At 41.9% G+C, this 17,700-nt stretch overlaps 1 protein-coding gene across 1 annotated transcript in view; it reads right to left on the reverse strand.

Moving 5' to 3' along the window:
- LOC128643640 (probable serine/threonine-protein kinase iksA) overlaps nt 1-14,691 on the reverse strand; it is a 17,082-nt gene extending 2,391 nt beyond the window's left edge. The window contains exon 1 of the mRNA XM_053696470.1: nt 14,457-14,691. Within this exon, the coding sequence (XP_053552445.1) occupies nt 14,457-14,684 (228 nt within the window). The 5' untranslated portion in view covers nt 14,685-14,691. The remainder of the gene's footprint in view (nt 1-14,456) is intronic.
- Nucleotides 14,692-17,700: the final 3,009 nt, after the last annotated feature.

The following is a 17,700-nucleotide window of genomic DNA, read 5'->3' on the forward strand; positions in this document are numbered from 1 at the left end:
GGAGAAAGTAATTTATCAGGTAAGCATAAATTCTGTTTTCTCCAACATAGGTGTGTCCGGTCCACGGCGTCATCCTTACTTGTGGGAACCAATACCAAAGCTTTAGGACACGGATGATGGGAGGGAGCAAATCAGGTCACCTAGATGGAAGGCACCACGGCTTGCAAAACCTTTCTCCCAAAAATAGCCTCCGAAGAAGCAAAAGTATCAAATTTGTAAAATTTGGTAAAAGTGTGCAGTGAAGACCAAGTCGCTGCCTTACATATCTGATCAACAGAAGCCTCGTTCTTGAAGGCCCATGTGGAAGCCACAGCCCTAGTGGAGTGAGCTGTGATTCTTTCAGGAGGCTGCCGTCCGGCAGTCTCATAAGCCAATCGGATGATGCTTTTAAGCCAAAAAGAGAGAGAGGTAGAAGTTGCTTTTTGACCTCTCCTTTTACCAGAATAAACAACAAACAAGGAAGATGTTTGTCTGAAATCCTTTGTAGCCTCTAAATAGAATTTTAGAGCACGAACTACATCCAAATTGTGCAACAAACGTTCCTTCTTTGAAACTGGATTCGGACACAAAGAAGGCACAACTATCTCCTGGTTAATATTTTTGTTAGAAACAACCTTCGGAAGAAAACCAGGTTTAGTACGCAAAACCACCTTATCTGCATGGAACACCAGATAAGGAGGAGAACACTGCAGAGCAGATAACTCTGAAACTCTTCTAGCAGAAGAAATTGCAACCAAAAACAAAACTTTCCAAGATAATAACTTAATATCTACGGAATGTAAGGGTTCAAACGGAACCCCTTGAAGAACTGAAAGAACTAAATTGAGACTCCAAGGAGGAGTCAAAGGTTTGTAAACAGGCTTGATTCAAACCAGAGCCTGAACAAAGGCTTGAACATCTGGCACAGCCGCCAGCTTTTTGTGAAGTAAAACAGATAAAGCAGAAATCTGTCCCTTCAAAGAACTTGCAGATAATCCTTTCTCCAAACCCTCTTGTAGAAAGGATAGAATCTTAGGAATTTTTATCTTGTTCCATGGGAATCCTTTAGATTCGCACCAACAGATATATTTTTTCCATATATTATGGTAAATTTTTCTAGTTACAGGCTTTCTAGCCTGAATAAGAGTATCAATGACAGAATCTGAGAACCCACGCTTTGATAAAATCAAGCGTTCAATGTCCAAGCAGTCAGTTGGAGTGAGGCCAGATTCGGATGTTCGAACGGACCTTGAACAAGAAGGTCCCGTCTCAAAGGTAGCTTCCATGGTGGAGCCGATGACATATTCACCAGGTCTGCATACCAAGTTCTGCGTGGCCACGCAGGAGCTATCAAGATCACCGAAGCCCTCTCCTGATTGATCCTGGCTACCAGCCTGGGAATGAGAGGAAACGGTGGGAATACATAAGCTAGGTTGAAGGTCCAGGACGCTACTAGTGCATCTACTAGAGTCGCCTTGGGATCCCTGGATCTTGTCCCATAGCAATGAACCTTGAAGTTCTGACGAGACGCCATCAGATCCATGTCTGGAATGCCCCATAATTGAGTTATTTGGGCAAAGATTTCCGGATGGAGTTCCCACTCCCCCGGATGAAATGTCTGACGACTCAGAAAATCCGCTTCCCAATTTTCCACTCCTGGGATGTGGATTGCAGACAAGTGGCAGGAGTGAATCTCCGCCCATTGAATTATTTTGGTCACTTCTTCCATCGCCAGGGAACTCCTTGTTCCCCCCTGATGGTTGATATATGCAACAGTCGTCATGTTGTCTGATTGAAACCTTATGAATTTGGCCTTTGCTAGTTGAGGCCAAGCCTTGAGAGCATTGAATATCGCTCTCAGTTCCAGAATGTTTATCGGGAGAAGAGATTCTTCCCGAGACCATAGACCCTGAGCTTTCAGGGGTTCCCAGACCGTGCCCCAGCCCACCAGACTGGCGTCGGTCGTGACAATGACCCACTCTGCGGAAGCTCATCCCTTGTGACAGGTTGTCCAGGGTCAGCCACCAACGTCGTGAATCTCTGGTCCTCTGATCTACTTGGATCGTCGGAGACAAGTCTGTATAATCCCCATTCCACTGTCTGAGCATGCACAGTTGTAATGGTCTTAGATGAATTCGCGCAAAAGGAACTATGTCCATTGCCGCAACCATCAAACCTATTACTTCCATGCACTGCGCTATGGAAGGAAGAAGAACAGAATGAAGTACTTGACAAGAGCTTAGAAGTTTTGATTTTCTGGCCTCTGTCAGAAAAATCTTCATTTCTAAGGAGTCTATTATTGTTCCCAAGAAGGGAACTCTTGTTGACGGGAATAGAGAACTTTATTCTACGTTCACTTTCCACCCGTGAGATCTGAGAAAGGCTAGGACAATGTCCGTATGAGCCTTTGCTTGTGGCAGAGACGACGCTTGAATCAGTATGTCGTCCAAGTAAGGTACTACTGCAATGCCCCTTGGCCTTAGCACCGCTAGAAGGGACCCTAGTACCTTTGTGAAAATTCTTGGAGCAGTGGCTAATCCGAATGGAAGTGCCACAAACTGGTAATGCTTGTCCAGAAAGGCGAACCTTAGGAACCGATGATGTTCCTTGTGGATAGGAATATGTAGATACGCATCCTTTAAATCCACCGTGGTCATGAATTGACCTTCCTGGATGGTAGGAAGAATTGTCCGAATGGTTTCCATTTTGAACGATGGAACCCTGAGAAATTTGTTTAGGATCTTGAGATCCAAAATTGGCCTGAATGTTCCCTCTTTTTTGGGAACTATGAACAGATTGGAGTAAAACCCCATCCCTTGTTCTCCTAATGGAACAGGATGAATCACTCCCATTTTTAACAGGTCTTCTACACAATGTAAGAATGCCTGTCTTTTTATTTGGTCTGAAGACAATTGAGACCTGTGGAACCTTCCCCTTGGGGGTAGTTCCTTGAATTCCAGGAGATAACCTTGAGAAACTATTTCTAGCGCCCAAGGATCCTGAACATCTCTTGCCCAAGCCTGAGCGAAGAGAGAGAGTCTGCCCCCCACCAGATCCGGTCCCGGATCGGGGGCCAACATCTCATGCTGTCTTAGTAGCGGTAGCAGGCTTCTTGGCCTGCTTACCTTTGTTCCAGCCTTGCATCGGTCTCCAGGCTGGCTTGGTTTGAGAAGAATTACCCTCTTGCTTAGAGGATGTAGAATTTGAGGCTGGTCCGTTTCTGCGAAAGGGACGAAAATTTGGTTTATTTTTAGCCTTAAAAGACCTATCCTGAGGAAGGGCGTGGCCCTTTCCCCCAGTGATGTCTGAAATAATCTCTTTCAAGTCAGGGCCAAACAGCGTTTTCCCCTTGAAAGGGATGTTAAGCAATTTGTTCTTGGAGGACACATCCGCTGACCAAGACTTTAGCCAAAGTGCTCTGCGCGCCACAATAGCAAAACCTGAATTTTTCGCCGCTAATCTAGCTAATTGCAAAGTGGCGTCTAAGGTAAAAGAGTTAGCCAATTTAAGTGCTTGAACTCTGTCCATAACCTCCTCATAAGAAGATTCTTTATTGAGCGACTTTTCTAGTTCTTCGAACCAGAAACACGCTGCTGTAGTGACAGGAACAATGCATGAAATTGGTTGTAGAAGGTAACCTTGCTGAACAAACATCTTTTTAAGCAAACCCTCTAATTTTTTATCCATAGGATCTTTGAAAGCACAACTATCTTCTATAGGGATAGTAGTGCGTTTGTTTAGAGTAGAAACCGCCCCCTCGACCTTGGGGACTGTCTGCCATAAGTCCTTCCTGGGGTCGACCATAGGAAATAATTTCTTAAATATAGGGGGAGGGACAAAAGGTATGCCGGGCCTTTCCCATTCTTTATTTACAATGTCCGCCACCCGCTTGGGTATAGGAAAAGCTTCGGGGGGCACCGGGACCTCTAGGGACTTGTCCATCTTACATAATTTCTCTGGAATGACCAAATTGTCACAATCATCCAGAGTAGATAACACCTCCTTAAGCAGAGCGCGGAGATGTTCCAATTTAAATTTGAATGTAATAACGTCAGGTTCAGCTTGTTGAGAAATTTTTCCTGAATCTGAAATTTCTCCCTCAGACAAAACCTCCCTGGCCCCTTCAGACTGGTGTAAGGGCATGTCAGAACCATTATCATCAGCGTCCTCATGCTCTTCAGTATCTAAAACAGAGCAGTCGCGCTTTCGCTGATAAGTGGGCATTTTGGCTAAAATGTTTTTAATAGAATTATCCATTACAGCCGTTAATTGTTGCATAGTAAGGAGGATTGGCGCACTAGATGAACTAGGGACCTCCTGAGTGGGCAAGACTGGTGTAGACATAGAAGGAGATGATGCAGTACCATGCTTACTCCCCTCACTTAAGGAATCATTTTGGGCAACATTATTATCAGTGGCATCATTGTCCCTACTTTGTTTGTCACATTCATCACATATATTTAAATGGAGAGGAACCTTGGCTTCCGAACATACAGAACATCGTCTATCTGATGGTTCAGACATGTTAATAGGCATAAACTTGATAACAAAGCACAAAAAACGTTTTAAAATAAAACCGTTACTGTCACTTTAAATTTTAAACTGAACACACTTTATTACTGAATATGTGAAAAAGTATGAAGGAATTGTTCAAAATTCACCAAAATTTCACCACAGTGTCTTAAAGCCTTAAAAGTATTGCACACCAAATTTGAAAGCTTTAACTCTTAAAATAACGGAACCGGAGCCGTTTTTACATTTAACCCCTATACAGTCCCTGGTATCTGCTTTGCTGAGACCCAACCAAGCCCAGAGGGGAATACGATACCAAATGACGCCTTCAATAAGCTTTTTCAGTGGATCTGAGCTCCTCACACATGCATCTGCATGCCTTGCTTCTCAAAAACAACTGCGCATTAGTGGCGCGAAAATGAGGCTCTGCCTATGACCAGAAAAGGCCCCCAGTGAAAAAGGTGTCCAATACAGTGCCTGCCGTTTTTTTAACACAATTCCCAAGATTAAAATAACTCTTCAAAGTTATAAACCATTAAATATGCTTATAAAGTAATCGTTTTAGCCCAGAAAAATGTCTACCAGTCTTTAAAGCCCTTGTGAAGCCCTTTATTCTTATATTTAAAACTAAGAAAATGGCTTACCGGATCCCATAGGGAAAATGACAGCTTCCAGCATTACCAAGTCTTGTTAGAAATGTGTCATACCTCAAGCAGCAAAGTCTGCCCACTGTTTCCCCCAACTGAAGTTACTTCATCTCAACAGTCCTGTGTGGAAACAGCCATCGATTTTAGTAACGGTTGCTAAAATCATCTTCCTCTTACAAACAGAAATCTTCATCTCTTTTCTGTTTCAGAGTAAATAGTACATGCCAGCACTATTTTAAAATAACAAACTCTTGATTGAAGAATAAAACTACATTTAAACACCAAAAAACTCTAAGCCATCTCCGTGGAGATGTTGCCTGTGCAACGGCAAAGAGAATGACTGGGGAAGGCGGAGCCTAGGAGGGATCATGTGACCAGCTTTGCTGGGCTCTTTGCCATTTCCTGTTGGGGAAGAGAATATCCCACAAGTAAGGATGACGCCGTGGACCGGACACACCTATGTTGGAGAAATCCGTTTCCCAGTCTTCCATACCCAGAATGTGGATCACTGAGAGCAAACAATTGTGAGTCTCTGCCCATTACAGAATCTGAGATACTTTCCTCATGGCTAGGGAGCTTCTCGTCCCCCCCCTGGTGGTTTATGTAAGCCACGAGGTAATGTTGTCTGATTAGAATCTGATGAATCGAGACAACTCCAGAAGGGGCCAAGCCCTCAGAGCGCTGAATATCGCACTAAGTTCCAAAATGTTTATGGGTAGACTCGACTCTACTCAAGTCCATCTGCCCTGTGCCTTTCTGGCACCCCAAACAGCTCCCCATACTGATAGACTTGCATCCGTGGTCACAATCTTCTAGGATGGTCTCAAAAAGGATGTCCCCTGTGACAACTGCTCCGGTCAGGTCCACCAAGACAGGGACTCCATTACCGGTCTGCGCAGAGATATCTGTTGGGACAGATCTGAATGATCGTCGTTTCATTGTCTCAACATGCACAGCTGAAGAGGTCTGAGATGGAACCTGGCGAATGGAATGACATCTATGCATACCATGAGCCTGATCACCTCTGATCTGTCAAAAATATCTTCATGACTGAAGAATCTCTTATCTAACACAGGAATTCCACCCTGCTGTTGAGGACTAATGAACTCTCTCCTTCGTTTATCTTCCACCCGCGGGACCAAAGGAGAAGAGCTCTCGAATGATCCTCCACAAGACTGTAGGACGCAGCCTGGACCAGGATATTGTCCAGATAAGGACCCACTGCAATCCCTTTGGCTCTCGCTACTGCGAGAAGAGCTCGCAGAACCTTTATAAAAGACTCTTGGGGCCGTCACCAGACAAAACGGTAGGGCCACAAACTGGAATTGCTGCTCTAGGAAAGCGAATCTTAGAAACCTGAAGTGATCCTTGTGGATTGGAACGTGAAAGTAAGCGTCCTTCAGGTCTATAGTCGTCATGAATGGCCCCTCTTAAACCAGGGGCAAAATTGACCTGATCGTCTCCATCTTGAACGATGGAACTGACAAAAACTTGTTTAGGGCCTTTAGGTCCAGAATTGGACAAAACGTGTCCTCCTTCTTTAGAACCACGAAAAAGTTTGAATAATACCCTAGACCTCTTTTTGCCAGAAGAACTGGGACGATTACCCAGAGAGAGGAAAGATCCTCACACACCCCAGGAAGGCATTTCTCCTTTCTGGTCTTGAAGATATGTTTGACATAAGGAATCTGCCTCTGTGCGGATATGACTTGAAAAATATCCTGTAACCCTGGGCTACGACCTCCAGAACCCAAGAGTCTATAACGTCTATTCTCCAGGCCTCCTCAAAAAGTCTGCCCCCTACCTGATCCGAGGATGGGTCTGGGGCCGCCCCTTAATGCCATCTTTGACTTGGTGGGCTTCTTGTTCTGCATGGACTTGTTCCAAGAGTTTGAGAGATGAGCAATGGCACCACACTTATTACTTTGAAGGAACACTTTATTTAAATGTATAGAATATAATCTAATATACTATGTACTAAGCCCATACGTATGAGGGCAGAGTGCTTTTCTGGGTAGTATCCTGTCCAGCTCTCTTGCTGGAATTGTTCTTGTATTTGTTCCAAGAGTTAGCTAGCTTCCAAGATCCCTTAAATTGCTCAGACTTTGCGGCAGGCTGCTGGTGCTCCGCACGAAAGGGACGAAAAGCAGACCCCTTAGGTTTAGCCTTCTTATCCTGAGGCAAGAAGGCACCCTTGCCACCCGTGACCGTAGATATGATAGAATCCAGGCCCGGGCCAAACAAAACTTTCCCTTTGAATGGGAGGGAAAGCAAGCGAGACTTAGAAGTCATGTCAGCATACCACGACAGTTTTAGCCTGTGGGCTAAAACCGAAAATCCTGATGTCTTAGCATTAAGGCGAATAATCTGCATGTTAGCATCACAGATGAACAAATGCGCTACCCTTAAAGGAATAAGAAATCCTACATTTTTCTTTCATGATTCAGATAGAACATACAATTTTAAACAACTTTCCAATTTACTTCTGTTATCAAATTTTCTTGTTATCCTTTGTTGAAAAGCTGGGATGTAAGCTCAAGAGTGTGCACGTGTCTGCAGTACTATATGGCAGCAGTTTTGCAACAATGTTATACATTAGCAGAAGCACTAGAGGGCAGCACTATTTCCTGTCATGTAGTGATTCAGGCATGTGCACGCTACCTACCTAGGTATCCCTTCAACAAAGAATAACATGAGAATGAAGCAAATTTGATAATAGAAGTAAATTGGAACCTTTTTTAACATTGTATTCTCTATTGGAAAAATGAAAGATTTTGGGGGGGGTTTAATGTCCCTTTAAGGCCTTGATTCATTCTAGAATCTCATCAAGGGGAGTCTCCACCTCGACCATGGTTGATAGAGCGTCACAACAATAGGAAGCCGCACCAGCCACTGTAGCGACCGCCGCCACCGGTTGGAAAATGAACCCGTAAGTTGGAACATATTCTGCAACATGGACTCCATCTTTTTATCCATGGGTTCTTTGAAAGAGGAGCTATCCTCTAGCGGAATAGTCGTTCTCTTAGCAAGCGTGGAAATAGCACCATCCACCTTAGGAACGGTTCCCCACAGTTCAAACTGCGCTTCCGGAATGGGGAAAAGCTTTCTAAAAGAAGAAGAGGGGGAAAAGGACAAACCAAGTTTCTCTCATTCATTCTTAATAATGTTAGCCATCTTGACTGGAACCGGGAAGGCCGGGGGCACTACCCTGTCCTCGTAAACCCTATCCAGTTTAGGGATCAAAGGTTCCTCTGGTAGCTTTGGCTCCGGAACCTCCAACGTAGCAAGCACCTCTTTCAGCAGAAAGCACAAATGCTCCATCTTAAATTTAAAATCTGGTTCCTCCACGGATGGAGGCCTAGAAGTACCTGAAGGAGGATTAGTAGTGTCCTGGAGAACTGATTGTGTAAACGGAGATGATTGTAGGGAACGCACCTCGCGGGGCGGAGATCCGTCAGAGGTGGACTGCTCAGTCATACTAAATAATTTATTCATTTTTGTATACAGCAATATTGTCAACGCATGTGGAACAGAGTTGCGTAGGCGGTTCAACTGGAACCTCCTAACAATATACACAGTTAATAGGTTTAGATAAAGAGGGAGTATCCTCTAATATATCAGAGTCCTCCATAGCTTGCGCCTTTATTACGGACTTAATTATAGATTAAATGGCACCTTTATATCCCAATGGCTGGGGCACTCACCACCTCCTATGACCAGGACTACAAGAAACAGCTTTCGTCTCCTCCGAACGCAGGTCGAGAAAGAGGAAGTTACAGAGGCCACACTCGGTCACGTGAAGTGCCATGCAGGACCACCCCTGCACTCGAGAGAGACACGCGGAAAAAAGCCTACCTCAATCTCTCGCCAAGAGAACTGACTGTTCCACACTGACAGAGCCTCATCTCACACAAATGCAGTATAAAACACAATAAACAATATTATGCACAATAAAATCCCCCCCTTTTCAATAACCCCTTCCGAGGGTATTACCCTAGATTCTATAAAGATAAAGGAGCCACACTGTGACCCTGTCTTCTTGCGTTATCATATATATATATATATAAATGAAACGATCTTACCAGAATCAACGCCGTGGAACAGGAACACAGCCCTTCAAGTGTGACAGGTCGTAGCATCGCTCCTGACATGGACGTCAGAGCAGAAAAGCAGGCAGTGAAACTCGTCAACGCTGATTGCTAATGGAGCTGTTAATATGGTATATGGGATGGTATATGGGATGGTTTTGCAGAGACGACACTCCCTGCATCTCTGGACTCTAAGATTCACCCAAGCTCTCACTGAGAGGCTGACAGGATTACTTAAAACTCCAGTCCCATTTTGAAGAGTACTACCCTCCATAAAAGACTACTCCGAAATCTTCTAACACTGCTCTGCCAACCTCTGCCAATGACTGGAGGATGAGGGGAGTGGGGGAGGTATTTAAGCTTTTGGCTGGGGTGTCTTTGCCGCCTCCTGGTGGCCAGGTTCTTAATTCTCACAAGTAAGGAATGAAGCCGTGGACTCTCCTCCCATTAAGATGAAAAAGTTTATGTTCCTTTTATTTTAGTGTTTCTTTAAGTACAATTTATTTTAAAGTGAATGTAAATATTGATGCTAAAGTGCCCGTTTTTTAAAAATTCGATTAAAAACATTGGCACTTTAATTCATCAAAATTTACATTTCACTTGTGTTGTGAGAAAAAACTTACCTTAAACTTGACAGCAGCTCCAGCTTCCCCCGGTCGTCGCAAGCCATTTTTGACGTCAGAAATGATGGATCAGTCATCCTCCAATCACGGTTCCCCCCCCCCCCCGGGGGAATCAGTGTCTGATTCAACGCTGTGATTGGAGGAAGCTGGATTCCTCATTTTAGACCCAGGAAGAGGCTTTGCGACGGGTGGAGGAAGCTGGAGCAGCTGTCAAGATAAAAGGTATTTTTTCACAACAGGAGTGAAATGTAAATTTTGATGAATTAAAGTGCCCCTCTTTTTAATCGAATTTTTAAAAACCGGGCACTTTAGCATCAAAACTTACATTCACTTTAATAAAACATTTGAAGCATTTTTGTTGAATCAATGTCAGGGGTGAGGGTATAAGAAGATGCATTGCACATCCTGTATTTAGCTTATGGAATAAAGAGGTGTAATATATAGTGTTATTCTTTATATAGGTAACAGGGGGCAGAGCCATTGCACATCCTGTATTTAGCTTATGGAATAAAGAGGTGTAATATATAGTGTTATTCTTTATATAGGTAACAGGGGGCAGAGCCATTGCACATCCTGTATTTAGCTTATGGAATAAAGAGGTGTAATATATAGTGTTATTCTTTATATAGGTAACAGGGGGCAGAGCCATTGCACATCCTGTATTTAGCTTATGGAATAAAGAGGTGTAATATATAGTGTTATTCTTTATATAGGTAACAGGGGGCAGAGCCATTGCACATCCTGTATTTAGCTTATGGAATAAAGAGGTGTAATATATAGTGTTATTCTTTATATAGGTAACAGGGGGCAGAGCCATTGCACATCCTGTATTTAGCTTATGGAATAAAGAGGTGTAATATATAGTGTTATTCTTTATATAGGTAACAGGGGGCAGAGCCATTGCACATCCTGTATTTAGCTTATGGAATAAAGAGGTGTAATATATAGTGTTATTCTTTATATAGGTAACAGGGGGCAGAGCCATTGCACATCCTGTATTTAGCTTATGGAATAAAGAGGTGTAATATATAGTGTTATTCTTTATATAGGTAACAGGGGGCAGAGCCATTGCACATCCTGTATTTAGCTTATGGAATAAAGAGGTGTAATATATAGTGTTATTCTTTATATAGGTAACAGGGGGCAGAGCCATTGCACATCCTGTATTTAGCTTATGGAATAAAGAGGTGTAATATATAGTGTTATTCTTTATATAGGTAACAGGGGGCAGAGCCATTGCACATCCTGTATTTAGCTTATGGAATAAAGAGGTGTAATATATAGTGTTATTCTTTATATAGGTAACAGGGGGCAGAGCCATTGCACATCCTGTATTTAGCTTATGGAATAAAGAGGTGTAATATATAGTGTTATTCTTTATATAGGTAACAGGGGGCAGAGCCATTGCACATCCTGTATTTAGCTTATGGAATAAAGAGGTGTAATATATAGTGTTATTCTTTATATAGGTAACAGGGGGCAGAGCCATTGCACATCCTGTATTTAGCTTATGGAATAAAGAGGTGTAATATATAGTGTTATTCTTTATATAGGTAATAGGGGGCAGAGCCATTGCACATCCTGTATTTAGCTTATGGAATAAAGAGGTGTAATATATAGTGTTATTCTTTATATAGGTAACAGGGGGCAGAGCCATTGCACATCCTGTATTTAGCTTATGGAATAAAGAGGTGTAATATATAGTGTTATTCTTTATATAGGTAACAGGGGGCAGAGCCATTGCACATCCTGTATTTAGCTTATGGAATAAAGAGGTGTAATATATAGTGTTATTCTTTATATAGGTAACAGGGGGCAGAGCTTGCAGGGGTGATGGACCCTTCAAATGCTAAGGGTGGCCCTGCCTCTTGCTCATACTGACGCCATGACAGTTCACCTTCACAGAATTAGCACCTAAGCTATCCTGGGTTTCTAACTATTCATAAAGAAAAAAAGAACAAAAAATACTTTGATATGAGAATGAAATCAAAATTATTTTGTGTATATCAGATTGCATCAACCAAACGCTCCATAAACTCACTGAGCATCAGGGTGACCCTACCGGTGCAAGCAGAGGCCTGGTTGACAACAATAGAAGGGATTTTTGTTATAAGCCTGTAAACTTGTGCAAATCCTTCAGATGCGGGGGTGGGGGGGTTCCCTCTCTGTTGGTAAATAGGGATGTTAGGGAATAACCCTAAGTAGGTAGGTGTGTCTTTGTGTGTGAGTGTGTGTGTGTGTGTGTGTGTGAGAGTGTTAGTGTGTGTGTGTGTGTAAGAGTGTGTGTGTGAGTGTTAGTGTGTGTGATTGTGTGTTAGTGTGTTTGAGTGTGTGTGAGAGTGTTGGTGTTTGTGAGTGTGTGTGAGAGAGTGTTGGTGTGTGTGTGAGAGAGTGTTAGTGTGTTTGAGTGTGTGTGAGAGACTGTTGGTGTGTGTGAGTGTGTGTAAGAGTGTTAGTGTGTGTGAGAGAGTTAGTGTGTGTGTGATTGTGTGTTAGTGTGTTTGAGTGTGTGTGAGAGAGTGTTGGTGTGTGTGAGTGTGTGTAAGAGTGTTAGTGTGTTTGTGTGTGTGAGAGTGTTAGTATGTGTGTGTGTGTGAGAGTGTTAGTATGTGTGTGTGTGTGAGAGTGTTAGTGTGTGTGATTGTGTGTTAGTGTGTTTGAGTGTGTGTGAGAGAGTGTTGGTGTTTGTGAGTGTGTGTAAGAGAGTGTTAGTATGTGTGTGTGAAAAAGTGTTAGTGTGTGTGATTGTGTCTTAGTGTGTTTGAGTGTGTGTGAGAGAGTGTTGGTGTGTGTGAGTATGTGTAAGAGTGTTAGTGTGTGTGAGAGAGTTAGTGTGTGGGATTGTGTGTGTGAGAGAGTGTTGGTGTGTGTGAGTGTGTGTAAGAGTGTTAGTGTGTTTGTGTGTGTGAGAGTGTTAGTATGTGTGTGTGTGTGTGAGAGTGTTAGTGTGTGTGATTGTGTGTTAGTGTGTTTGAGTGTGTGTGAGAGAGTGTTGGTGTTTGTGAGTGTGTGTAAGAGAGTGTTAGTATGTGTGTGTGAAAAAGTGTTAGTGTGTGTGATTGTGTGTTAGTGTGTTTGAGTGTGTGTGAGAGAGTGTTGGTGTGTGTGAGTATGTGTAAGAGTGTTAGTGTGTGTGAGAGAGTTAGTGTGTGGGATTGTGTGTGTGAGAGAGTGTTAGTATGTGTGAGTGTATGCCTGTAAGAAAGAAAGTGTGTGAGTATGAATATATATGGGCAAGTTTGTGTTTATATGCTATTACACAGAGACCTATTTATGATATGTCTGTCGGACCTGATCTGACAGTGCGGATCAGGTCCGACAGACATCACTGAATGCGGAGAGCAATACGCTCTCCGTATTCAGCATTGCACCAGCAGCTCTTGTGAGCTGCTGGTGCAACGCCGCCCCCTGCAGACTCGGTGTCAATCAACCCGATCGTACTCGATCGGGTTGAATTCCGGCGATTCCTGTCCGCCTCATCAGAGCAGGCGGACAGGTTATGGAGCAGTGGTCTTTGTGACCGCTGCTTCACAACTGCTGTTTCTGGCGAGTCTGCAGGCTCGCCAGAAACATGGGGCGTCCATTCGGAGCTTTATAAATAGGCCCCACAGTGTGCATAAAAAAGGTTTCTGTGCTACGCACGGCGCATAAGCATTCGGCCTGAGCTAAAGGTGGTTCCCTTCTGAGAATGCTTTAGATGAAAGATCTCAGTTCTGATCGCTGCTTTCTAAAGTGAAGTTGTACAAAGTGTTGTTATTTTTTTCTTTCAGCTTCTTTATAGTCGCATATCTCGTCTGATCATATGACTTTGTCTTCTTTGTCTGAGGGGCCTATCCGAATGGAGCGTGACTCCCTGCAGACTCGCCAGAAACACCAGACCGCTGCTCCATAACCTGTGCGCCTACTCTGAGCAGGCGGACAGACATCGCCGGAATTCAACCCAATCGAGTACGATCGGGTTTATTGACACCCCCTGCTGGCGGCCGATTGGCTGCGAGTCTGCAGGGGGCGGTGTTGCACCAGCAGCTTACAAAAGCTGCTGGTGCAATGCTGAATAGGGAGAGCGTATTGCTCTGCGCATTCAGCGAGGTCTCTCGGATCAGGTCAGGCCTTTGATAAATATCCCCCTAAAACTTTACATTTATTTTTTTCCAATATTTAAACAACAAATATAATTAAATATAAATATCTGCATAAGTTTATCCGGCTAAGCATTGCTCTGAACATATCATTCGGCTCGTGCATGACTGTTTTGCAGTTTTCAGTAGAAGCATTTTTGCAATATATTTGTATTTTCTGTTCAAGGAAAGGTTAATATTGCTTTGGTGGCATACGCATGTATGCTATGCAAACTCAATGTATTGGCATTCAGACACTGTTACTGCTCAGAAAGCCTGCTGTTGTTTGTATGATGCAAATGAAGTCATCACTGATACATATGAATTCTGGCTATTTCAGTATGCTCCCATTAAAAACTGTAACGTGTTAACTTGCAGAGCACCAACGCGCTAACGATGATAATAATTTCACTTTTGGTCTGCAAGGCCCCTTCTGTATGACCGTCCATTGGTCTCTGCAGCACTGCGATGCTGTCAGGTTGGACTCACCTTTATCATTTGAGATAGGTCTCCGGCATCTGCCAGTTCCAGGACAATATTTAGCTCGTTGTCTTCAATAAAGGAATCCAAATATTTTATCACGTTCGGATGGTTTAATTGCTGTTTAAAAAGAGAAATAGTAGTGAGTGAGTGCACAGAATGCAGCACATTGTACAGTGCTATTAATGTGGGTCCTATTTGTAGGGTATGGGCTACCACCATTCTGCTTGGTTCCATCACAGATATCTAGTAATTGTGTCATGGTTGTACATTACAGTCATTTCATTTCCTTAAAAGTGATGGTAAACTCTCCCCTTTTTAAAATCCGATCCGAACGGTTAATGATATTTTAGATGGAGTTTAATTGATCAGTTGTAATGAAGTTGCGCTAGAACTTACTTTCTAATAAAAATATGAAATTCAAATTCCCTGCATTCCAACGCCCATTTCAAAAGTCAATTTTTCGGTAAGTGAACGGTTTGAATTTGTCTCAAGTCAGCGCTCTAGCTACAACAAAAGTGCCATATGGGGAGAGCGTTGATTGGACAACAATTCAAACCTTTAGCTCACAGAAAAATGTACTTTTGAAGTGGGCGGCAGAGCACAGGGTATTTGCATTTCATATCCATATTAAAAAGTTATAGCGCATCTTTATTACAACTGATCAATTAAACGCCATCTAAAATATCATTAACATTCCGGATCTGTTTTTATAAAGGTTTACCATCACTTTAAATGGAATTAAAAGGGACACTGAACCCAAATTTTTTCTTTTGTAATTCAGAAAGAGCATGCCATTTTAAGCAACTTTCTTCTTTACTCCTATTATCAATTTTTCTTCGTTCTCTTGCTATCATTATTTGAAAAAGAAGGCATCTAAGCTTTATTTTGGTTTCAGTACTCTGGACAGCACTTTTTTATTGGTGGATGAATATATCCACCAATCAGCAAGGACAACCTAGGTTGTTCACCAAAAATGGGCCGGCATCTAAACTTACATTCTTGCATTTCAAATAAAGATACCAAGAGAATGAAGAAAATTTGATAATAGGAGTAAATTAGAAAGTTGCTTAAAATTTCATTCTCAATCTGAATCACGAAAGAAAATTTTTGGGTACAGTGTCCCTTTAATATCCACAATCACGTATTTGTGATCACAAAGATGATAATGTCCACAGCACTCCAAATGACAAATTCTTTTATTTCAGGACACAATAAAACAGCAACGTTTCGGGATTAATTTCCCTTAATCATGCAAATTAATCCCGAAACGTTGCTGTTTTATTGTGTCCTGAAATAAAAGAATTTGTCATTTGGAGTGCTGTGGACATTATCATCTTTGTGACTTCTGATAGGTGAATAGGCAGTTCACCGGTCTACACGAGCACCCACTTCATAGAAAGTGCTGTTCCATTCTACGTATTTGTGATCACGATTTAACAGTTTGCCATTTGTCTTGTTTATTGGCGACCAAATTTATTTTGCGGTAAACAGAAGTCTTTTTGGAAAAGAAAGAAACTGAATTTACAGTATCTCGAATTTATGGTAATTAATTCCCTGTAGTTTTCTTCTTGATTTTTGATGAAAACCACTTGCAAAAATGAAAAAAAAAAAAACAACATTTTAAAATGTTAAAAGTTTTAAAAACTTTATTAATCATGCATGCCCAATATACCCATCATGCTCTTCTACAAATAGCATTCAGACTGTTTAACACTTATCATAAACATCACTCTATACAATTGGAAAACACACACACCGACTCCATTAAGCCATTTTGGATATGAGTGACTGGCATCCATAATTAGGGTGCCATTGTGGGAAAATGAAGATTGACTCTAGTGGCAGTTATCAATCTCAACTGTGTTTAACTCAAAAAGATTGTGATCACTTAAAAAAAAAAAATGTTCTATATAAACCATGAAAGGTTAAGTTTGATTTTATTGTTTCATTAAAGTTGGATGCAATATTCAGAATCTGTTTTAGTTATATGCTATGCAAGCTAAAAGCTAATAAAATTCAATAAAAAAGAAGATTTTCATTAAAAAAAAGGTGGTTGTTGCTAAGAACGGATTTCCAGTAGAGGTGGTAGGGACATACACATTAAAAAAATCAGTGGCATCAAGTATATGCATAGAGCTATTCCGCTGGTTTTCATACCTGTCATCAGGCCTCCCAAACAAGCCAGATTTTCAGGATTACCTTGGATGAGAGCAGGTAAACTAATCAGCTGATTATTTCACCTGTGCTCCAGTTCAGATATCCTCAAAATCTGTCCTGTTGGGGAGGCCTGAGCACAGGTTTGAAAAGCAGTCAGCTATTCTGATAAACTGGTTGAGAGGGTTAATCCTTGCGTTTTGTTGATTGGGTGTTTCTGGGAAACCAGTTTGGGCTATTTTTAGCTTCTGACTGGTTGAACGGAACTACTCAGAGGAAGTCAGACAATTTGACGGTCTTCAATAAGCCAGCTGCATGTCGGTGATCATGATCTATGCTAATAAATGAACCTGTTTTCTGCTAATCTCTATTTAATACCTTTTCCTTATTGAAGGCTCGTCACGCCTGTACTCCTGAGTGTCCTGAGGGTTAATAAAACCTATATATTATACACAAAGATCGGCCACCTGGCTCTGTTCAAAAATTGTTTTCTATGTTAAATTTGTTTTGCCCTCCTCAAACTCAGCATGGTATCTTCCATCTGCTATCATTTTTTATCACATTGTAGCTGAGCCTGGCTCTTTTTTAAAGCATTTTTTAATATGAAAAAGCACTTTGTATACATAATGCAAGTAAGCAAGAATCAGAGTGTTCCCATATCAATATACATCAGTATAACAGATATGCAGGTGCTGATGATAGCTCGCACAGCTTGACCATACACTTCAATATGCCGTAGTGAGCACCTTGTAATTACTAGACATTTCTGTCCCCTTGCCATAGAATAACTTATCAGCCAAGTGTAAATATAAAGTACATTGTTTAGCTCTAGTTATCAATTATAGCCAATTATGGACAGATGTGTTGCAAGGTTAGCCTTAAAACGTCAGTAGGTGCATTTCAAGTTCTGAGAAATATAAAATCCCCCAATTTCCACATCTAAATTACATGAAAAGGGGTCAAAATAAATAATGTATATCGCAAAGTTGTTTTACTGCTCATAACTTAATATTTATATTAAAATTTTGACTGCCCATTTAAAGGAAAGTAAAACCCAAAAATGTTTCTTTGGTGATTCAAATAAAAAAAGTGTTTG

Source organism: Bombina bombina, unplaced genomic scaffold (assembly GCF_027579735.1).
Source record: "Bombina bombina isolate aBomBom1 unplaced genomic scaffold, aBomBom1.pri scaffold_1700, whole genome shotgun sequence".
In the NCBI taxonomy this organism is placed as follows: Eukaryota; Metazoa; Chordata; class Amphibia; order Anura; family Bombinatoridae; genus Bombina; species Bombina bombina.